The sequence below is a fragment of the Varroa jacobsoni genome, unplaced genomic scaffold (assembly GCF_002532875.2).
Source record: "Varroa jacobsoni isolate VJ856 unplaced genomic scaffold, vjacob_1.0 scaffold_1054, whole genome shotgun sequence".
NCBI classification, from domain to species: domain Eukaryota; kingdom Metazoa; phylum Arthropoda; class Arachnida; order Mesostigmata; family Varroidae; genus Varroa; species Varroa jacobsoni.
Window position 1 is genome coordinate 19,708 of NW_019213956.1, and position 24,035 is coordinate 43,742.

At 43.1% G+C, this 24,035-nt stretch overlaps 1 protein-coding gene across 3 annotated transcripts in view; it reads left to right on the plus strand.

Annotated features, from left to right (window-relative positions):
- Positions 1-470: 470 nt before the first annotated feature.
- Rbcn-3A (rabconnectin-3 alpha) overlaps positions 471-24,035 on the plus strand; it is a 31,925-nt gene continuing 8,360 nt past the window's right edge. The window contains exons 1-25 of one of the 3 annotated variants that reach the window (XM_022843291.2): positions 471-1,766; positions 7,100-7,189; positions 7,573-7,680; positions 8,001-8,154; positions 8,524-8,709; positions 8,981-9,502; positions 9,624-10,828; positions 10,998-11,273; positions 11,554-11,869; positions 12,120-12,400; positions 12,539-12,802; positions 13,181-13,578; positions 13,786-14,881; positions 15,106-15,229; positions 15,400-16,111; positions 16,436-17,015; positions 17,216-17,455; positions 17,620-17,991; positions 18,204-19,101; positions 19,275-19,444; positions 19,580-20,200; positions 20,552-20,781; positions 20,942-21,119; positions 21,642-21,728; positions 22,794-22,829. In XM_022843291.2, the coding sequence (XP_022699026.1) occupies positions 1,680-1,766; positions 7,100-7,189; positions 7,573-7,680; positions 8,001-8,154; positions 8,524-8,709; positions 8,981-9,502; positions 9,624-10,828; positions 10,998-11,273; positions 11,554-11,869; positions 12,120-12,400; positions 12,539-12,802; positions 13,181-13,578; positions 13,786-14,881; positions 15,106-15,229; positions 15,400-16,111; positions 16,436-17,015; positions 17,216-17,455; positions 17,620-17,991; positions 18,204-19,101; positions 19,275-19,444; positions 19,580-20,200; positions 20,552-20,781; positions 20,942-21,119; positions 21,642-21,728; positions 22,794-22,829 (9,231 nt within the window). In that variant the 5' untranslated portion in view covers positions 471-1,679. The remainder of the gene's footprint in view (positions 1,767-7,099; positions 7,190-7,572; positions 7,681-8,000; positions 8,155-8,523; positions 8,710-8,980; positions 9,503-9,623; positions 10,829-10,997; positions 11,274-11,553; positions 11,870-12,119; positions 12,401-12,538; positions 12,803-13,180; positions 13,579-13,785; positions 14,882-15,105; positions 15,230-15,399; positions 16,112-16,435; positions 17,016-17,215; positions 17,456-17,619; positions 17,992-18,203; positions 19,102-19,274; positions 19,445-19,579; positions 20,201-20,551; positions 20,782-20,941; positions 21,120-21,641; positions 21,729-22,793; positions 22,830-24,035) is intronic. The other 2 variants (XM_022843292.2, XM_022843293.2) reach the window with 2 other exon arrangements.

Sequence of the window (24,035 nt, forward strand, 5' to 3'; positions counted from 1 at the left end):
AATAGTGTGAAATTCACTATACAATTGAGTGGAGTCGATATACGACAAGTCATCTTTCTGTGTAGGCCCCAGTCGGCAGCCACCATAAGAATCTGTGCTAACGAAATATTCGCTGCAGCTACCGCCGTCACCATTTCGTAGTTGCTGTCGTTGCCGAGGGGTTTGTCAAAACGCCCACAGAGCCCAGAGAACGATCGAAAAGGCTTTCCATCTGTATCCCTCACGTATACGTATTACGTGTGACGCTTATCGATCTGATTAGTTACCGCAACCCTGTTTTTCTAATCAACGGCATTTACTCCACAAGACTCCATTTACTAACAGAAGCACCGTATATTTACACCTTATTCCTTGCGGTGATCATCGTCAGGAACGGTAGTCGAGGGTGAGTTCGTATCCTGAGCTGCCATTGCTACAATAGCAATAGCTCACTGACAGTAGTTGCAATTATATGCAATCTGCATGTGTGATTAACGTCTATATCGTCTGCGATCATATTAATATCGACCTGATCGCATTGTGATTAAGTGACTGGGCGCAGCATTAGCTTTGTCTGCTGTCAATGTTCCCACTTCAGTGTTGGTGCTCGTGAATTTACTGCTATTGATATTTTGCTGGTTGTTCTCAGTGATGCCATTGCCAAACCCTTCGACTTCCGGCGACAGCTCTACCATCGATCAGCCGCAGTTAAATGTTCTCACCGATAACTAACTCCCCGGCTGTCAGGCATATTGCATACATCGTTAGACGACGACAACAACAATCACAACAACAAGGTTTAATGTGACGAAGAGGTTGGCGTGAAGCACGGCGTAACTCTACGGTTCGTAATTGCCATTGTCCGCGAGTAAAGAGTATTAGCGAATAGACGCCGATTCAAGCATGAGTTGACGTAGCGACCAACTAGGGATTTCCTACCAAACAGCTATCCCGAGCAAGGAATCGCCTTACGCCGTTTAACTAGTCCGTAACAATGACGACTTCCCCAAGTTGGCTTCGCAGGGAAATTGTCGTATCGTAAAATTGCACTACAATAGAAGAGCATACGCTGATTGTGATTTGGTCGTCGTAGGTGAGCAAAGCAAGTGCGAATAGGTTTGGAATACAGAGACTCAAAGATCGGTTAATCAATCGTGTATCACCTGAGGACAGAGTACAAATATGTGTATAAATGTTTGATTACGAATTGCGGTACACAGAGTGAAACAAGTCAAGCCGGTAAAGTACATATACCTTGAAAAAAATACACAGCTCAAGTGGGGAGATTGTGCTTATTCGAAAAGAAACCAAAAGCAGACACATCGTTTCCGCTGTCGCCGCCGTTGTTACAGTGATTTTTTAACGTGTTTCCTTATTTATTTGTTTGCAAATTCGTGGGTGTTAAGCGTAACTGCTCCCCGTGAGTATCTTCGTGAGTACATGGTAGTCGTTTTTTTTGTGAGTGACATCCTCCGTTGTCTAAGTGCCCTCTTTAGCAGTTTTTGGATTTCGCGACTCACCAGCTGAACTCATTTACCTATCAATCAAGCTATCCGCGAGAATTTTACGAACTAAGTGGCTGCGTTCCTCCCAGTGTGTGCTGCGCTGTAACCTCGGAGTATCTCAATGGATCGTCGTGATCATTGGCAGACGAGAGCTATTGCCCCTTAGAGGCCGGTTGCTGCTTGGGAACGACGAGGATGAACCTACACCAAGTGTTGACGGGGGCCGTAAACCCAGGGGATTATTGTTATTCCGTCGGGTCGGTTGAGGGGGTCCCATTTACGGTAAGTTTCATTTGCATTAGGAACTTACGTTTGCTAACTGTAGACACATAGTGCCATCGATCTATGGTAATAATCAAACAAATAAACAAAACAAGATCATTTACAAACAAACTAGGTAATCCGGTAGGAAAGACAGGACAAGCTTATAAGTGCTTTTTATAGTGTATATATCTATAGTATCTAAAACTAGCAGACAATGAAACGCCGGTGAAACAGGTAATTCGCATTTTTTTAGATAGCTACTTGGTAAAATCTTAACAATTTAGCTTCCCAATATAGTGAATTAAAGGTTAAAGCCAGTCCGCCTTAGATAATTGTATTTATGGCTTATTTAATATCGAACGTTTGAGTCGTAGCGCAGGCTTTTCGGATTTGGCAAGTCTTGCGAGTGCGATGTGGCACAAGATAGGAGAATATATACACTTTTTATAATTAAGATTGTAGCAGTTTTGTGCCATCAGTGGGTATTTTTGCAAAGATAAGTGCGAGGCTCAATGAAAAAGTAAAGGAGACTTCTGGGAGCAGTCAGTTTACTGCGAACGGCTTCCGGAGTTTAGTTTGAGTTGACTCTTAACAGAGTTAATGAAATCGGCCCTATGGAGTTGGCGGGAGCCATCTAACGATTGCAAATGTCATACCCTCGTACTACATTCCTATATGTAGCGTTTCAGCCATTATCTGCCTTCAGCTCTGTGTAAGGTTTTCCTCCTTGTGTGTCTCAAATCCTTTCAACCTTGCAACGCTCACTTCATCTAATGACGACTTCGTAAATCGCATTTATATGACACTTGCTGATATATTTATTATGTGGACTTCACTCTATAGCTAGTAAAGAAAATGTGTTGTCTGGAGAGTCTTTGAGACAGTGGGCGTAATGGACTCCGTGACAAAAAAAAAACTACATCAACTTTTAGTTTGGTGTAAGGGTGCATCTTCATGAAAGTACTAAGATAATGCGTATCGGTGAATAATACTGTAGCACATCATGCGGTGACCGCCGTCCCTGCTTCCATGAAAAGTTGTCCTTTTCCTCGTATCGACGAGAATTGGACTTTCGTTGTTTCTTTTGTCTAGAAATTGCTGTTACTGCAGCCAGGTTAATCCGCGGCCAAAATGAGTGTTGGTCGATAGAAGCTTTGGCTTATCCCGTACTTCTTTTTCTAATAGCGTAGTAATATTAGTGAAGTACATGTTACAGTGCCGAGTCGCATGATACCAGTTAGGATAGACAAAGCTGAACTAGTTTAATGAGCGTTATAAATGTGACTTTTTTTTTTTTTATAAAAAATCGTATAAACATGACGCAGTTAAAGTACAATTGCGGTTGATGATGTTTGTCGATCACGTGAATTAAGTACACTTGTAGGAGATACTCCAAATGGTGCTGTTAGCTATGTAAACATCGTACGTGAGGGGTCAGAACCCGCACAAAAAGGTACCCTATTTTCTTTTTCTAATGCTTGCGGTTGTTTTTAGCATTCCAAGAAGTTTTCGGAATCAGCTTTTCCGTTCGCTATCAAGGATTTCTTCTACTAAATAAAAGGCCCAGTCGGGATATGTCCTACTAAAACTAGTTGAGGGTTCCGCAACAGATTTATGAAACGATATGGTGTCCATTTGCCAGTGTTGAAATTTAAGCCAGCGACGGCCGCACGTTCTTGCTGACGATGGCAGCGTACTCGATGAGATGCGCATTAGCTATCCCTAGACCCCGCTGCCGCTATTTTCATCTATTCACTGTAAATTGCGTTAACTTGGAAAGAGTGGCAGCAGAAAAGGGTGACATAAAAATTTCCTGAATCGACTGAAAAGAAGAAATTCGCCTACAGTTGCGTATTGCTGTGCAAATTTTAAATTGTACAAATAAATCTTCTATTTTAAAAACTTGCCCTTTTATTTTAAAAACAGTATGAAAAATGTAACCAAATGTGTGCTTAAGTTAAAAGTAACACTTCTCTTCTGACTGAGCTAAGCTTAAATATTTCACGGCACATACATATCGCTGAGCTAATCTTTTTAGTGTTACAGGGGAATAAAGCAATTTATGGGTAAACATCGTTAGTGTATCAATATGTTATGAAATGTGTAGCGTATTTGATTAGATCTTGTTGATCTGGGCTGGCTGCTTTTCAATAGAAGAGCGCTGTCAGGGGCGCAAGTGCAGAGAGAGCAAACGGTTCAAGTGCGTGGGGTTTCCTACAAACGCGGGACAGAGTTTGCTGCGTAGAAGGTCTCAACTAGTTCAACAACGGTGGTGGATAGGCGAAAGCAAGCCAGCCAGCCAGCCAGCCAGCTAGTCAACTTGAAGACGATTGTTCCATTTGCTAAAAATAACGCACCCACCAGGCTTGTCTTTTGCACGAAGAAAACGCAAACTGGCTGCAAGTTCTAGTTCGTGCTAGGATACATATACGTTATTAAACAAAGGAACTTTAGCAGGGAGTTGTTTATTTTGACAATAAAAATCATTTAGATCGGTTTCTGGTTCCGAATTTGGGTTATTGGGGGGACTCCATCCCTGTGATGTGCGTAGATCAAAAACGGAGCACACCGATCTCGGTTAATCGAAACTGTCGTAGATCTTACTATATTAAATATACAAACACACGTTGTACATGAAAAAGCCTACATGTACCCACTAACTCGCCAGTCCTTGGCCTCTTATGAATCACGACATTTGTAGGCTCATCATTTGGAGGCGGGATAATAGATTCTTTTTTGCGGTGAGAAAGATACGCTTTATAGGTGACTTTACTTCGTTGCAGACCTATAGTTTTTTCCCCATAGTAAGACATGACCTATCTAGAGCACTGGTTGAGTCGTCATCAAATCGTAATTGAAATGAAGGCGACACTTTATGGTAAATCGTTGAATGAACGCTGTACGTCGACTTCAATTCCTCTCATAATATTTGCCATTAAGGAAAATGTGGCTTGATTAACACGCGTAACCTTTAAATCTTTGCCTTTTCCACGTCTGGGTTTTTAGCCGCCAATTAAAAGATATGGATGTTGTCAAACGTATCTGGGTATACATTGAAGTAAAAATTAATAATTCTGAAATAACTTTTGACAAACGTTTCATCAATTTAACGATAATTGGGTCGCGTTGTTCTTGTAAAATAGCTTGTTTCATTCTGAATGTAAAGGTGGCAAATCAGATTCATGAGAACAAGAGGAATTTCGCGAGCTTACGGGACTGTCGAGCAGTGTCCGTTGTCCTCACAATGAACGTAGTATATCATTCAACGCAACTTTTAATCAAAAGTCTAAATAAGGCCACCAATACTATTTTTATAAGAAAAGAGTCTAAATGAGACCTGAAGATCAAAATAATAGTCCAATACCTGTGAGAAAAGAAGAAAAGACATTCAATAAAGCGTTAAGATTTCGACAGTGCAAGTAGTTCAGCTTAGCCAGTGTATACGTAGGGACATAAAATACACGTATCAGACGCATCACAATAAAACATGCGTCTGAACATAAGAAGATTCACAACTATATAATTTAGTATCAGTTTATTTGTGTTGAAAAACAGCGTGTGTAAAAAATTGAATGAGCAAAGTTTATACTGGTAATATATTTGCTATGATACGCACACGGTGGTAGTTAGTTATTTGGTACGCCAGTAGCTTGTTAAGTTTCCGCGCTGGTGGCGACTAACTTGATGGAGGGTCAATTCAGATGATTGATCAAACCTCAGCAGTTAGAAGCGTGGCACTATATTTCTTGTTTTCTCTGCACCTAATGCCTATGATAGGTATATCTATGGAACACATGTGTCGGAGTGCGGCTTTAGCGGGCACTCTATTCCGTACCTCTTCTCCCATCACAATGTGCTTTTGATAGAAATTGAACGAAAAATATGAATAGATTGGTCGAGAGATCGTGATCTCTCGCCGAAACCTTTCGACAAAGTAGATAGATATTGGGTTTTCTAGAATGAAACAGTTTTACCTAATGTCATATCGTCTGCCACAGATTTTCAAGGGTTTTTTGATTGTTCAAGGTCGAACATACTGCTGTGGCTGCAGTACATATAATTCGAGCGTTGTATTTTTGATGATTAAGGCGAATCGAGCAAATTACATCCGCAGAAATTTGGATAAACTTGGTGGAGTGAAAATTAAGCTATAATACGCTTAGATACGACTTTTTTTTAGACGCATTTTGATAGCCTTCTTGGTGGTTGTCCACCGCTGGGGAATAAGACATTAGTGTTCAAGTAGTCATTACAATGTAAGTGTCGTTTATACTATCAAACCTCCAAATCCCATCTAAGGAAGCATTCTGCCCTCTAAGCCAACCTTTTTTATCGCAAATGAATAAAGGCCACGAAGTATACGAATACATCATTTAAAGTTTAGTAGTTGTACAACCGTCGCGCTTGCATTATTCTTATTACGTAAACGTAACAAGAGACAGCATTGGAAAATCTTCTTCTCACGATCATCACCTTAACAATACAGTAAATTCAATGGCCCTACAGCTGAGCATTATATTTGCAATAACCATAAGTGAGAGTGTAGCGTTGAACATAAAAAGAAGATTGGCAGTAGCTACAGAGTTGTACAGACGACGATTGTCCTTCTATTTCCCGTATAGTTTCTGAGCGAGCTAAAGTATCCGGCAGTTTTCGTCTATATATCTATATATGCGCACGTAAAATACGAATCTAATCATAGGGTACAGCCATAGCAATTAGGTATACAAATATCGGCTATTTTCGTCTCGTAAGCAACGATAAATGTTCCCCTACCAACAACTGTACGCTACAACAAAACACGCGAAAATCAGTGCTGAGTTTTTTAAAACTTTTGAGAAATCTAATTCAAGTAAAGAGTTAAATATATGGAATAAGAATAAGAAAATAAGAAGAGACGGTTGGGTTTTCAGAGTGAATGTTATCATCGAATTACGTGTTGGCAAAGGTCTGTTTAGAAGGACGACACATTTTACATCCTAGTGTCGAACTATTTACGTACATATAAGTTACGTACATACGTCCATATACATTACATATATAAGATTAGTAAGAGATGCTCGTCGATTCTCTTAGCATTAGTTCACCTTTTTACTTTGAAACGTACATTTGAAAGGCTGGTTCCATACTCAATGAATTACTCTTTCTCTGTAATTCAGCGCAACCTATTGACTGACTGGTATTATCAGAACAAAGCACATATATTGACTGAGCGTTGAACGCGTCCTGAGAAATTCGTTTATTCCAGATGGCAAAACAGTCTCCAATAGTATTCCGTCTTTTGTTAAAATTTCTAATTTAATCATTTACATAGATTTGTATCATAATATTGTGGCGTTTGTTTGTTTTAGGTGTATGCCGCGGGTTGTAATATCGTCATTTTGTCATCGGAGCTCGAGAGGGTTCAAATAATTGCGGGAGTGTGCCATGGGAACGTGCAGGTTTGTTTTTCACTAATGGAAACTTTTAAAGCTGTGCTGTTTTATCTAAGATTATTACAGATGTTCTTTCTGTGATACTGTAGATTACTTATGATCTCTGAAGACTACACATTTTTAGCTCCATGTCAATAATTAGAAGATGCATAACGGTATAGCTATATTCTTTTCCGCTATGGTGCCTTTCCGGTCGAATTTTTCTACTTCGTGTATCTACGCCAGCCGTCGAAATTAAGTCCTGTTATTGTGCCATGGCAACTAAAAACTACAACTTATCCAAAACTGACACACCGAATCGATGCCACAAAAGTTTACAGGCGCCTCTTATACGTAACCTCTTTTGTAATTGTCGCACGCTTAATACGATACATCACTGCTTGTTGCAGGTTACTTCGCTGGATTGTTCTAATGACGTTGGAAAAATTGCTGCTGCCTATGCTAAGAAGATCTCAATCTTTGAGCCGTCGCCTCTTCTAAACAATAACTCGGCGCACGTGAGTATTAAAAAATGTTGGCCAAACTAATGTATATCTTCTGCATGCTGACCGTAAGATAATTAGCATACTAATGTGAAGTTGTAAGTGTCATCTCGAAGTTCTTAGTAAGCTTAAAACAAAGAGCAATAGACCATTATCTGAAATGTTTCGTATTCATTTCAAAAAAGGGACTAAATAATTAGGCGAATTAATTATTAAGGAAACTACCGCATGAATTACCTGCAGACCTACGATGGTGCCTCTGACTTCGCCAAATCTACCCGGTACAAATACGAGTCGTCGACACCTTATTTTGGCTTTTTATTCTGTAAATTTAGAAACTCGATTATCGCTGGGTGGAGACAGCGTCCGTGGACATCGGATGTCCCGTCAAAGTGATTTCATGGAATATCTCAGCCACGAGATTGCTCGTTGCCACCGAATCCAATCTCGAATTGTGGAACTATCTCCCTAAGGATGAGACAGCTGAGGGTACGTAGGAAACGATAACGGCTAACACTGCAAATGCTCACTGTCGACGTGTAGCTCTACCTAATGCAGTTGCATCGATTCAATCTATACCCGTCAGGTTAACTATCTAATTAGAATGAATGAGGCTTTTGTACTCGACCTGTTTGCTCGGAAAAAGGCACGGAATAACTCTTTTGTGTAGATCAAATCGTACATGCTTAAAAAATGTCAAAGTAAAGCTAAAAATCGCTGTAACACGTTACTATAATCTATTCACCAGGATCAACGCCTCGCTAGATCCGTAACTAGCAGGTAGGGATATTTATGGCGTTAGCGATAAAGGTATGCCCTTCTATTTTTGAATTTTTTTCGTTGTGTTTATTTCTACAGGTGTTAAATTTACGATGGGAGCGGAGGATGACGAGCCTATTTCGGATTCAAGTCCATGGCTCAAATCGTGGCAGATTGCGACTTCGTCGTCGGTGCACTTTCTCAAGTTCGCCAACGATGGAACCATGTTTGCCACAGCGGGTCGAAATGACCGCCTTGCTAAGGTTTGGTACGAGACCTGCGATGGTAAGTCTTGTTAGCTATGTATAGAAACAGACAAAGTTCTGTTTGCAGAAAAAACGTGTTAAACGATAGAGTGAGGTCCCTAGTAAAAAGTCTCTCGTAGATTAAAAGTTTAATTATTACAGTTATACGATATTCAGAAAATATTCTCCTTACAATAAGTGAGCTCTGCCGGAATCCTGCCATTGTGGTTTCGGAATTATTTTCAAATACAGCAACAAGTATTTGCATTATCAGTGCGACTAATCTTATCCCTTATATTCTTTCCCTTTAGCCAATGGCGATAAGAAGCCTCAACAGAAGCTCTTCAATTTCGTTTATCTCCCGCACCCACGAGCTGTCACGGCACTTTCGTGGCGTCACACGTCTAAGTATATGCCTCGTGGCTGTGTCGCTAATATGCTAGTCACCTCTTGTAAAGACAGTATTTGCCGATTATGGTCTCAAACATTGTTACCGGAAGATGGACTCATTAATCTTAGCCAGATCGAGGCGTTCGCTAATCAACAGCCGAAGGTGCAGCGACATAAGAATAAGATTATGAGCAAGCTGAAACACATCAAGTCGCTCAGCGAGCACAAGGCGAAACATGGAGGTGGATCATTGCCGGTAGGAACAACCCCCGCTGGAACCAACGACACCACAGGCATCATTGCCAACGGAGCTCCTGTCGAAACAATGCCCTCTTTACCGAGCTCGTTCTCTATTAATGACTTCCACAACTTTGCCCTGCAGGGCAGTGGAGTTGCACCTGGCGTCCACTTTCATTTGGCAGCGTCGATTAATGCTGAATCAGGTATGTTGGAAGCCGCATCAAGTTTAGTACACATGAATAGCATTATTTTGCGTGTCTTTTGTACTAGTGTATAAACATTAGTGGGCGGAGTAATTTGTCCTACGTTTTTCTGTTTTTACAGATATTCCGCTCGTACCGGCCATGCGGTCAGATGAGGATCGCGCAGATGACGCGGGCGGCCATTTTGTTCTACATTGGCTGAACAATAAAGAGATTTGTTTTAGTCGGGGTGCGGAAAAACTCCTGCATGATCTGTCAGTTAAAGCGTTTCAAGAAGCTATCCGTAAACAGCAGGAAGCTGAAGAAGCGGAACGCAACAAACCAGAACCTGCTGAAGAGGCGCTGCCGGCAGACGAGGTCATGTCTGACCGCTCGCCTACTGCGCACTCCAAAGATGATAAAATCTCTCACTCTGAGTCGACGGCTTCGAATGGCTCTAACGAGAAACACGGCCCCGCACCAATTAACGTACCCAAGGATGCTGATCACTGTTTAGGTGAAGCGCTTGAGAGTAAACTTGAAGCACTACTAAAACAATGGCACAAAACCAGTGATCTGCTATTCTCAGTTCATCCAATTGATGGCAGCTTCCTCGTGTGGATAGTCGACTATCTCGATGAATCTCTTCCAGGAGCATTCCGCCAGCCGCAGGTCAGTTTTAATTCGCGAATCTCCAACGCTATCGCTCTTGGAGATGCGGCGACTATGTCGCAGAATATCTCGCTTTATCTGCCGACAGCTGGTCTTGACCTTAAGACAGTCCTGCGGGGACTGGGAGCTCTCGAAAGTACACCAGGGGGCGACGCCACCAAGGATCTTATGTTACAAGCTAAGGAATGGACCTGCACTCCAACAGTGTCGATGATCTCGAAACACTCAAACGGGTCTCTGAACCTGTGGTATCTGACATTCAAGGATGAGGAAAGTTTGACACATGTGCTAAGTGTCACGCACTCAAATAAGCGCGTGTGTGGTCATCGATTCCGGATCAACGATATTACATGCCATCCGGTCTTGCCGCTACTGCTGACAACGTCTCACCATAACTCACCACAGACTACTCTATCGCCAACAAGTGAATGCGTGAGCGGCCGTAATGGGGGATTCTGCTCAGAACTTATCTTGTGGAAAGTGGAGAGTGTTGGCCCGCTCAGCAAATCGGGCGGCATTAGCGAACTCGCACGTATTAACAGCCTGCATCTATCGGCGTTTTCGAACGTCGCTTGGATACCAACACTACTTCCTTCGTCGACATTAGGCACCGTGTCGAATTCGCCTTCGGCCTGTTTCGTCGCATCTGATGGTACCAGACTTCGCGTCTATCAGGTAACGGTCGCGAGACTGTTACATCTACAAAGCATTTGATACTATACTACATATGTAAAAAAAACTCCTGTTTACATACGGATACGGCTCCCTCGGGGACATAAAGTAGAGCTTTGTAGGCGTTGTAACCTTGTCATACCACTCTAATATTGTTATTGTTCCTTTCCAGGCGCTTATTGATGCACGCAGTCTTCTGGCAGAATTGGTAATGGCTCGCAAAAGACAACAGCAAGCAATTGATACAATGAGCGTTAGCTCGGCGGCCAGCTCATTGTCATTACATGACGGTCCTGGCGGACAACGAACGCATGTTCAACAGCTATTGGAAGGCTTCAACATCGTATCGTTGCAGAGTACTGCAAGACCCGGATGCATCATTGAGCTAGATGCCATTGCAGACGCCGTCGCCGACTGGCAGCATACGCAGTTATTGCATGTCTTCCAGGTGCGTGCAGACACTCGCCCTTTGCTCTACGTACCTTCGAATCGCAAAATACTTCAGAACTAAATATTAAACTTTTGTGCAATAGAAATTGAAACCAGATTCAGTTTATCTTAGCCATCTCAGAGTAGTAGCAGTAAATGGCAGGGTTCTGTTTGTGTTTGATGCAACAATGTTCATAACTATAATTCCATAAGATTAGCGTCTTCGTTTGAATATTTGAGATAAGATATATGACTATATTATGAGCTCAATTTTTATACTTTATCGCCTTTTTCCTTAGGAAACTTTGATCCTTGGTGTATGCGGTGACGGTTCCATGCAGTTTATGCGTTTGGGAAGGAGCTTCAAGGCCTATATAGAATTGCAGCACTCGGCCATTTTCAGGGAGCCTTTTTATCTAGTCGTTATTGAAAAGAAGGATCGTAGAAGTGTTATTCATATGTGGAAACTAACGATTGCTTCAACACACAACGTTAACGACTCAGCGAACCAACGTCAACATCCAGACGGGCACAGCCTTTCGGAGATGATTAAAGAAGATTTAGCAGTTACCAATAATAGGAATAATCTAAAACAGGATCTCCCTGATACGAATCGTACGTATACTGCAGCAGCTAGGAGTACAACGTTAAGATAACTTATATAATTACAGATTAAAAGTAGCCATAGATTTCTCGTTTCGCTCTCTAGAAGTTCGTAAAATACCCGTTGTTCTGCACCCAAATTTCAAATCTATTACTATCATTGCGTTATATCTAATTAATAAAATATTATATTAGTTTTCTTCGTATTGTTTTTACAGATTGCAATTAATTTTTTGATTTACCATTGTGTTTGTCATTGTAGCATTCGTAACGTCTAACGACACGAAAGATTCGTGTCATTCCTCTCGTAGTTCTACACCAGATCGCTCGGAGCATTCATTGTTGCATGCATCCCCCCTTAAAATCGTCACCGAAAAGCTGTGTGAACACGAACTGCCGCTGCCCGACGGCGTTGAAATTGTTCACGCTGAACCGGCTGCAGGCCATCTCAGCTCGAGTAATATCTACCCGGCCTGCCTCTCGCCTTATCTGATCTGTACTGCGTGTAGCGATGGGAAGACTAGATTCTGGAGATGCGCTCAGGTAAGCCTACTATTATATAAACAGGCAGAATTTAAAACTTGTGACCTGCATGTTCGTGTCGAACTATAAATCTCCTTTATTAAGAAAAACAAGACCAGATTATTAAGAATTAAATATGTGCGGAATTTCTTCTAATAGGACGAAAAAAACGACGGCTCTAAAAGCTTCCAGTGGACCGAATGGCGGATGGTACTGAACACGACCGAGTCCGCCATTGATGTCGACGGCTCTCCGCTGGCGGTATCAGCGGCCTACTCAGGCCGGGTTGCTGTGGCCTTCAAGCTGGGGTCGTCGTTCACTCGACCAACGAAAGGCAACACCGACGAACGATACGTCAACCTCGCGGTGGCCATTTACGAGTGCGAAAGTACCGGCGGCTCGGAGTGGGTTCTAGAAGACACGGTCAGAATTACTAATGGAGCTTTTTGTTTTTCTGGTCTAAATTTCCAGCTTATACTGAGATGAGCTAATATTGAATTTGTGTATGAAATTTCATGGCCGTTACACACTGAAGATTAAGCTAAAAACAAAACCTATGTAAAACGTTTGCAATGATTATTTGAGATAAGACTTTTGTAATGTTAATACGGTAAAATACTCTTATAAAATTGACGGCGTCTTTGTGGAAACCTGTGTCAAGTAACCAACTAACCTTTTTGGACAAAATTTTTTAGCTTGCACTCTATATCTAGGCTTCTATAAGTACTTTAAGGTTATGACGAATCTTACTGTTCGACTTGTTTGTGATTCTTGTGGGTCGACCTTGTTCTTCTCTAATAGATTCGCTTCAGAAATGTTCAGTTACCACGAGTGTACTGCGGTAGGGGAACGGATGACGTAGACTTAACATCAATCTATGATGCTAACCTACGAAGTCGAGTACAGATGGACCACATCGTACAAAAGTTAGCTGAATCATCATCGAAAAGCGATCTCAGCCGCATGCTGTCCGTTCCTAGTTACGCGACCCTTCAGACGCTCAAGAAGTCGATCATTGAACAGGGAAATCAATGTGTTCTAGTTCAAAAATCCTTAATGCAGCTTGATTGGGTGTCTTCGGAAGATGGCTCGCACATACTTACGGTCGCTTTGGGCCCGAAGGTGATGCTCTATGCGCCCGTGTCCTATGACATTGCGCAATGCAATGCAGCGCCCTCGTCGACCAACGCTTCTGCCGGGTAATTTATTTACTTATTTTCTTGAAGCAAATCCTGCAGCTATTTCTTTAGTCAAATCATATATTTTCAAGTTGATAACTCTCATATTAGAGTTATCAAAAAAAAAAAAAAATATTACAATTATTTTGCTAAATTATATCTAAAACTAGCTCGATTACAGTTAAGTCAGTGCGACTTATTCTTTGTTTCCACCGTGGTATGCCGCAGAACTGGCTTCCACAGGCCATTGCTTAAGCAACGGTCATCGATGGCACCCCAAATGGAGTCGAGTCGTCTACGCTGGATGCAAATCCGTGGACTTGAGCTGCACACAGCTGACGGTCTTCCGGCACTTCCTATGCAGCTGTCATGGGTGCGGGATGGCATTCTTGTCGTCGGCATGGATAACGAAATGCATGTTTATTCACAATGGAAATCCCATAAGAGAGCGCTTGCCGAAGATTACGTTGTGCACAAGAACACTGAGGAGACATTTAGCGATCCAACGTACACAAAACGGTGTCTTCATGAAGACGACCTCATGAGTCGTGTGCAAGAAACGCAACTGAGAATGGGCAGCTCGGCCAATCTCACACGGAACGCATCGTTGCAGGTGGTTGCGAACGCAGCCAAGATCGGTTTAGACAAAGCTCAAGCTACTGCAGGCGGCCAAACCGGTGGCGCTTCGAACATAGGCGCCGGAGGACAGCTTATTAAGGAATTACTGCCGGATTTCGGTCTGTTCGAGACCAGTCGCCTCGCGTGTCCTGTTTTACCACAGTATCATCCCAAACAGTTGATGGAGCTGTTGGCCTTTGGTAAGATCAAGCGCGTGAAGGCCATCTTGGCTCATCTTGTTCGGTGCCTGAGGAAGGGCACCGGACAGGAGGAACGCGAGGCCTTGTCGCAGGACAGCTGGAGCAAAAGTCGAACGTACTCGTTGGCCGCGCCATCGGGAACCACACCGCAAGCCTCACCCGGAGCAGGCGACAACGTGTTTACCGAGGAAGTTCACCTAGACTATGTGGAGATCACCTCGATTCCACCGCTACCGCTTTACAAGCTCCTTGAGGCTGACACCCAGGTGCTAAGCCAAGAACAGGCCAAAGATCAGAAAGGGAAGGCCACATCTGGAACCAACGGCGAGCACAAACGTAATGTCCGGCAAACCGACGACTACTCAATGTTGTTCGACGACGCAACGGACAACTTTAACACGCTGAACGAAGATTCATCCGGTCGTATCAGGACACATTCGGCCTCGGAGAGAACCAATCGAAATCCGAATCATTTCGACACACAACAAGCTAATATACTTACTCAGGTAGGGGGTCACGACTAATGGAATACTGTCGATTCCACTCTGAATAAAGCGAAAAGATAATTGAATTGATTGTACGTATACTTGTTTATATGCATTGAATACGTGATGGTCATCTTTACGTGACCTTAAGTAATTATTAGGGATGAAACAAATCATCGTTAATTGTTTGCTACAACACGTTAAAGTGAATGAAAGCGACTGAATGGTGAATGATTTGCTTTCAGGTATTAACTCACTGCAGTCTACCAGGTTTGTCAAATCTAGACCAGGTGCATCTACTTGCCCTGGCAGACTCTGTTGCTTCATTCCAGTCCAACATTACTGAACGATTCTCGCAGAATGTTACAGGTAAGTCGAACACTCTGAAAATTTATAACATGAACCAGGGGGTAATAATTTTTCCTATCAGAGAACAGTAGCGAACAATAGATCGACGAGGAAAGGGGTTTATTTGAAATGGACCGTCATGTCATGTGGAAAAGATGGTAACTGATTAATCGCTCCTTGATCGATTTCAGTATCGATAACCAAGCACGAGTCACATCACACTGAAGTGAATGTCGAGGCGGCCACCGAGGCATTGGATGACTCCGGTCTTCGTTATTTATTGGCCACTCGGCATCACACATATTTAATGCGGTGTCTACCGCTGTCTGAACGTGCGTCTTTACAAAAGCAGGGCTTAGCCCCGCACTCAATCGTATGGGCATTCCACTCGGAGACTCAGGATGAACTCATCCAACTAGTGCTCAATCAAAACAACCTTAAATGGACTGACCTGAAGGACCTAGGTGTTGGCTGGTGGTGCAAAAACAATGCATCACTTAAGAGGTTGATTGAACGTGTAGCCAAAAGCGCTTTCCAGTCCCAGCAAAATCCTCTCGATGCGTCCTTCTACTACATGGCGCTGAAGAAGAAAAACATTTTAACTGGATTATTCCGCTCGGTTAGCGACAAAAAAATGACAGAGTTCTTCCAAAACAATTTCAACGAAGATCGTTGGCGTAGGGCGGCACTGAAAAATGCTTACGCGTTACTCGGCAAGCAGAAATTCAAACATGCCGCTGCCTTTTTCCTACTGGCCAATGATCTTAAGTCAGCGGTGCAAGTGTGTCTGAATAATTTGGACGACCTCCAACTCGCAATGATCCTGGTACGATTATATGATGGAGGTGAGGTTGCGACGTATCCTGATACCCTAAAACCCACCGTCTACAATAGCGTTTTGGGGTGAGTAATCTCTCCCACAAACATTGTTACGGCAATTTGTCATTGGTCGTCAATATGTCATTGTTGCGTCAGTGAGACTATTGACGGTGCGGAGTTTTAAATTAACATTACCGAACTTATTACTCATTACGTGATGCCTTTGCAAAACAAAGCACGAACCTAGCATATGATGTTTATTAGATTCATACACGGTATTACAGAGCTCTAGCCTTTCGTCATTTCAATATTATGTGATCGAACTCTTGATCCCGAGTATTGTGTGAATGTTGTTTTTGTAACCCTATAGTGCCAATAAGTAAGATGAACAATCTTTGTTTAACATAGATGCAATGAAAAAGGCGAAGACTACCATGCATCGCAGGCGCATCCTGATCCGTTTATACGTTCGATGGCTTACTGGATTTTGAAGCGTTACGAGGACGCTCTCTCGACACTACTTCAGACGGATATTGGTTGTTCGCACCCAGCGTACAGGGAGCCCACTGCCGGTGAGGGCAAAGATCAGACCGGCGGTTCGGATCCCGCTGTCTTTAATTTCTATCTTTACCTTCGTACGCATCCATTCGTAGTGCGGCGGAATCTTGCCCGTCTCATGAAGGACCGCCGACAGTCACGAGCCATCATGCTCAGCGGCTTCAACTCCGTGGCCAACGGAGCAGACAACCAGGGGGCCGATACGATCACCCCTCTCGAGCGACGCCTATTCTTTACAACGGCCCACACCTATTTCCGCGCAGGCTGTCCACCATTAGCACTCGAGGTGCTCTCTAGATTGCCGAACTGCCAACTCGATTCCGAATCCACGGACGTATTTACGTCCAAGGAAGACGTGTCGTCGTTTCCCATAGAAAAAGAAGAAAAAGCTGAAGATTTTGACTGGAGTATGCCTGTAGTCTCGCAAAAGGTAATAATGACCTTAACCAGGTAAGGTGAAATCATTATTTTTTATATTTATGATAATTATGGATACTTTCGTCATTATATCTTCTATCTACTTCACTTTAAAATTAGCGGTGTTTGGCTTTTTCAATTTGGGCTACCGCGCCGACCGGTGACTTGTTACATGCAGTTTTATCTATTTTTCTCTGTATTACAATGTACCAGGCGGACGCTTTCGATTGGTCGCAGCCGGTCTCTCAGAAGGCCGAACAATATGGCTGGTCTCAACCGGAACCGCAAAATGTGGACGCGTTTGACTGGAGTCAACCGGTCCTGAATAAGGTTGGCGGAAGGGCAGAGGATTTTGACTGGAGCCAACCCGTATCAAATGAACAACAGAGAAGCGGTCAATTAAATGGCACTTCACATGACCGCAAAGCTTCGCAATCCAGTGAAAATGAAAAGGTCTGTAATAGGGTGGCAGATTTTATCATTTGTATCACAGACAGAATAGCCGTAGACGTTTGAAAAAATCATTATTGGGAGTTTTTGGCTTGAGTTACCAACGTAGAATTCGATAGGCGTTATATCGATAATTAAAAGCAAATTGGCCTCTTGAATTGTTACAGTCAGTAGGAGGAGCCGCCGCGTACCGGAAAGGGTCTGAGGTGATTGACATTATGGCGCAACAACTGAAATTCATCGCGTGCCTCAAAATTATGATGGAAGAGTTGTCAACTCTTGCGACGGGACTCGAGGTGGACGGAGGCCTGCTACGATTCCAGCTGTATGTGTGGCTTGAGAAATGTGTGGCCGCTCTGCGGCAGCTCTGCCATTATGGTGCCAACGAGGGGTCCGATCAGCTCGTAGGAAGAGTTGAGGCATCCGAAGCCGGCGAGGCATTACCCGAGGCCGTCAAGTTGCGCGATGTCCTTCTTCAGGATAAGAAAGATTTTGAGGATAAAATCGATCGGGCTGCACGTCGTAAACATTGGTTAAAGGTAAACTGCTATGAACTATGATATTCCACGATGCAATACATATAGCGATTTTGCTACCTTTTCGAGGAAAAGCTTTTTTTATATATTAAAGGAGACGCATTAACTTCATTAAATAATGTCGGCGCGTTTCCGACGTTTAACCATCGATGTACTTTTTCTACGACACGCGCCATTTAAACAATCACCTAATTTTAAATGTTAAATAACTTCAGGCAAATGAAGCCCTTCTACGAACATTACTGAGTTACTCGGCGCTTCATGGCGCACACGGCGGAGGTCTTGCAGCTGTTCGCATGGAACTCAATCTTCTTCTGCAAGAACTACAGCAGACTCGTACCCCTCAGGCGCTATTAGCGTCACCTCTGCCCGTACCGACTAGCCTGCCATTATTAGCAGCTAGTGTTGCTTCAAATAAAACGGTTGTGGCCGACCCAGTTCGACACGTGCAATCATTGGCTCACGACATCTTACTGACGATTACACAAGACTTGTCGCTTCAACTGCCACAGCGCGGCGAGCTAACGAAAGTGATGGTCCTACGTGATCTATGTCTTTCACTATCTGCCTGCATCTATCAGGCGTTGTGTGACAGCGACAAGTTGCCAACTCGTCGAGGGCCAAGATCCACCGTTGATGAAGACGGTGGGCCCCAGGCAGCAGTCCTTGGAGGAGCATTGCATGGAAGCCTAAGCCTGTTGGCGCCACAGACTCGCGAGCGTCTCAGCTCGGCATCGGCCAGCGACCTTTTACCAACGTCGGCTCCGTCAAAATGGCCAGGAGTGCCGAGTTTGCGCGCTCTGATGGCTCGCGATCGGGACGACGACGCCCCGAAACTGCACACGCTGTTATGCGAGGCCTTCGTCGCTGTGTATCTGTCGCTAACAGTACACGCACTTGCAACGAGGGACAGTCAGGTGCTGTTTCGTTTGGTAAGCCACAAGATGACAGAAGAAATGTGGGCAGCTCTCTTTGGTGGAGGAGCGGAAAAAGTGCTTAAAGTTCATCTGGCGGGTGTGGTAACCGCCGCCATGAGCTCTGTCGCGTTTCAGAATAAGGCCTCGACGCATGGCGCAGTTAACGCACAAAATATGAGTGCCACCGGTGACAGCGGTACGTTTTACTGTAGGCTTAGATTACGACTGCCGTCTATTTCTCTAGCTGAGTTATTAACAATTGACGTCTTTGTTATTTTGTCGATTATCGTAATTCTAGCAAAATCTAACAGAAAAACATATATAGAAAACACACAGATTGATTTAAGCATTGTCTCTAACGGATTTCAGGCCAAGATAGTAGCATCCTTGATGCTATAAACCGCCAACGACTAAAATGGAACATGAAAATCCTCCCGCAATTCGCGGCAGAAAAGGCGCCAACATCACCTTCTACTGCCGACCGTAACGAAGCCCGACCAGCGTACAAAGAAGTTTTTGTTGCACCCACACAATCAATCGTATGTAATACTTCAAGCTGTCCTAGCATGACTTGCTCAGATTTCTGTCAATATAGTATTCATATGAATAAATATATCTACAGTAAATACGAGCTGTCTGACCTCATCGTAATTTTGCTTGTTTTTTTTTTATAGGCTGCTCGTCTTCTTTCCAAGCCGCACCTTGAGGAGAACTTACAGCCGGTCGACTATGACTCATCGGAGAATATCGAAGAAGATGAGATCGAAGACGATTGGAAAGAGGATGTCTTTGACGATAAGTCCGCTGACAGCAAATCCCAACAGGGTCGAGATAGCAAGGCGAACAAACCCGCTCAGGGAGAATCGGTCGAAGAACAGTTTAGCTGGGGCATTCTAAGCCTGTCAGTTCTGAAGTTGGTGCTGCGTAATGTTGTACGTTTTCTGGAGACGGCAGGCGTCGACTTTAATGATCTTCCCGTCGCCAGCCCGCTTTCGCATGCCGCACTAAAAGCACTACAGCACTGGTATAATATCCAACGTGACCAACTTGACAAGGGCCCCAAGGCAGCTGATCTTCTGCCGAATATGGTTGTCGACAATTTTGTTCATTCAGGCCCGGCGATTCATAAGTACAAGGTTCTACTCGAACTTGACAATACGCCATTCCAGCATGGCACCAATGCAGCTGCGCTTCGGGGAGTCCGACGTCTGTGGAATTACCTCGTGCGACAGGACGATTGTCAGGAGTACTTTATCAAGTACATCTTTTCCCCACCGAAGAGGCTGCCCCTCATGGTAATAAGACAACTTCGTAAAAAGTGCTACATCTCTAGCCAAACAGCATGCGGCTTTCATGGGGTCAGCAGTATATCCACAGCAAATACATATCCTAGCTGATTTGTGATGCGTGGTTAAGTAATAGGGGTGATAGTAACAACCGTACTTAATATGGCTACCTTATGCCCGCATCATTCCTCCCGGGAGAGATGAGAATATCTGGCCGTACAATCCACCTTGTCGTGAACCTTTTTACGTAGCAATGGCAATGGCCTTGAAGTCTTACTCTCACGTCAAAAGAGCTGTATATTCCGTGTAGATCTACATACTGATTAAGTGTCTCGTGCATTGTTGTTCGTTGTAATTTAGCTGGCGGATAGCGGAGTGGAGGACGAAGACGAAAACACGGCAATCCGTCCAATACGGGTGATACACAAGGATCAGGAAAGTATCTCGGCCTTCTGCGTGAATCGTGGTAGCGCAAGCACATCAGTTATCACTGTCGCTACACCTAAAGACATGCAGGAGCTCGACATATCAGGACTTCTCGATGATGTTGGATGGCTAGACAATGAAGCCGAATTCGATATTCTAAACAGGTTCGAATAATCAGAACTGCTAGTAACACAGTTTCATTTGGCAATAGCTAAAGCAGTAATGAAGTTCATACTAACCGAGTGTAGATCCTCATGCGACGTTCCGCGGATTTCATTGATTCTAACGGAAATCGTTGCTGCGCGCGCACCATTAATTCGGCAGGAGTCATGATGCGACAGGTGCAGGCGGAAGCGAGTATTTGGTCATCGAGCATCCTATCGACCGACAGCTGTTGGGTCCAGCTGCTAATACCGTCGGCTCGCACGTCACCACACCTCTCGCCCCTTTGCCATCAAACTCGATTATCAGCTCGGTTCACTCGCACGGAAAAAGCAATATTGTACGTAAAATTGCATACTTGTTTTATCATTTTTTTTTTCATCAGCGTAAGACATAGGTTTGAATGCTAGCAGTAGAAATCGAGCTCTGGTTTCTACTGACACTTATCGCGTGTATCCGCGGCTGATTCTAACCATAACAAACTTGTCATGGTACTCAGCCGCTTCGTCCGCAGTGACGGGAAATTTTACAAGCGGTCGCTGCGTAACAGTGACTGTTCAATTATTTTTTGGTAACACTATACTGAAAGGCTGACCGCATGTATTGAATGCATATTTATAGAAGGCGTGGTTTAAATATTTGAAAATTGTGTACAAGTCATTTATTAAATCAAAAGTTGATCGTTATGTAATTAAAAGATCTAGATAGTTTCTTTTTTCAATTATTACTCTATGACTATTCCATCGTAAAAGCTATGCTAGTTTTAATCAAGCTTCAGCGCATACAGATACTAAATTTGCTTCAGTATACTTATTAATAATAAACGTGATTTCGCATGCTGCCCTCTTGATGACGGACTTAGAACTTGAAGAACCTGCATTTCGCGGGGAGCCAACACCCGCAGTTCTGCGAGTTTGTGCTCTCCCGAAGCAGACTCATGGTGAAAACGGTGAGTAGAGAAAATACGCCCGACGTACTTTCATTTCGTCGACATGAAACATCGTCAACGGTCGCGCTTCTGTCATTGTTCTGATAAATAATAAGATCACTGTCCGTTACTGCCTCCACGAAGTCTATTTGATTTGTGTGTCACCATTTCTATTTGTGATCATGAAACCCGTGTCAATGCTTGCGCATTCGTGTGATGTCATCGTGTCCATTTACGTGTCCATAGTCGATCATTAAACAAACCGTGAATAGTCTACGTCACCATAGCCACAATTCGAACTCAGGCCTCGTCCAGATAGATGGAAAGAAAGGGAATCAAGAAGAAGGAAGTTCATTAGTATTTTAAGAAAAAAGCGGGATATTCAATGTGTGCTACTATCTGTACCGGTATTGATAGATATCAGCTTCGCCAAACGAAATCTCCTTGCAGAATCATTGACGAACGGAAAAAATGCGATATCTGTTCATTGTGTATTTGTAATCTTAGCGAATAAGTCAATACAGTATAATAGACAACCGCATGTCAGACACACGCATAGATGAACGTTGCATTTTAGTACCTAGGATTAGGTAGGCTACAGGTGTAACAATTCGTCAGCCGAAGCATCTAGGCAATTATACCAAGTTAAGGAAGTTGGAGTCTTTTAAAGCACTTCTAAATATATCTCAACTTAACATATGTCTGTGACTAAGCTTATCAAACTATATAATCCATTGCCGTTTGTGGATAGTTTCTTAAAACATTGATTTCGGGTGAGCCAAGACGACAGTCGAAGGTGTGATGATACGAGGGTATGTGAAAAACGCCACCCCAATTGTGTTAATAAGCGATCGCATACTATCTACAGTAGCATTATGTTTAGAAGGAGCATCTAACTATTTCTATCCTATAATTAACTCTATATTATCTGCCTAATACACCTTCTAATGGCACAATCTTCGCTTGTCTGGGACGGTTCAAGTGACGCGTTGCTTCAGTGGAGATAGACGTGTCTCTACGTAATTGTGTTTATATTGTACCGCTGATTAACCGAACACCAATCTTTGCTTTTTGTTCGATGTCTAGAAAGTCGCCGCCCCCAACGGAAGGCCTTCTGTTGAGGTATTTAGATTTACGACTGTTTTTGCAAATACAACATTCCTTAAAAAATGAAATCAGTATATTCATGTGATCGCAACGAATTTTGAGGCGCACAGGACTGAGTTCTCCTTTGGATGCTATGTATTTATTTGCCATAGTCCCCATTTTGTCCTTACTGCTGCTAACTACCACTGGCCTTCTTACTAAGCTGTTCGTTTACTGCTTATAAATGATCACAAGAGCTTTTTACATTGCGATTAATCACTGCAGGATTTGTGAGTGTCTGTAATATACGTAGATTCGTCTGTAAGTGATTTTAGGGCTTTCGATGGAAAAGTACCGCAAGGTTAGATCCATTGCAACCACAAATCATTGCCGTACGGTTAGTTCACTGGAAAGTTATAGTTGCATCTTCAACATTCGTTGTTTTCGGTCCGTCTACCTGGTCTTTTTGATTTTTTGCTACCGCTGCTGTGAGCGCCTTAGCGCTCCAATGACTGGCCTGCCCGTTATACGAGTATTTCCCCTTTATTTCTATTTGATGGCATTTCTGTGTGGTTTGTCTATTAGTTACGAATACTGCTTTTGCGCTTGATTCCTAACACGTAACATATGAAAGGTCGTAATCTGTGGATTGGAACAAATGGCGAATTCGTAAAAATGGGATCGTCTCAAGTCTGGCCTTTCGACCTTTTGTTTTTCTCGCCTGTGTGCAACACATATGTCTGTTTCTCAGTCGGTTTATCAATACATTATTATAGAACTAGAGTTTGATCTTCTGTCGCCTAAATAATGAACAATTTTGCGCCGAAGACTCAAAATATTCGGAACTGCTTTCTCTCTTATTTAACGGTATTTTGTAAAATCGTTCTTCAAATGATTATGACTTTCTTGTTTATGAAACAATTCGAGCATAAGTCGACGATCCGTCATAGTAATAGACCGCTCGAAAACACTCATAGAACACTGACCCATAAAAGATACTTGTCAATTATGTATCAACAGTATCGCAGTATTAATACTGCTATGTACCAATAATTGACCATTATGCCGTTTATTGTCCTAAACACCTGACAACTAACTGGAAGGGATTATGTTTGAGAAATGCCTGCCGGGTAAGATACTTATAAACTAATGGGAACAAATGCTACGCTGGGAATCGTTTCAACAACGTTATGTTACGTTAACGCGGCGTCCACGGTGCCTATCTAGCTGCATACTGATTAT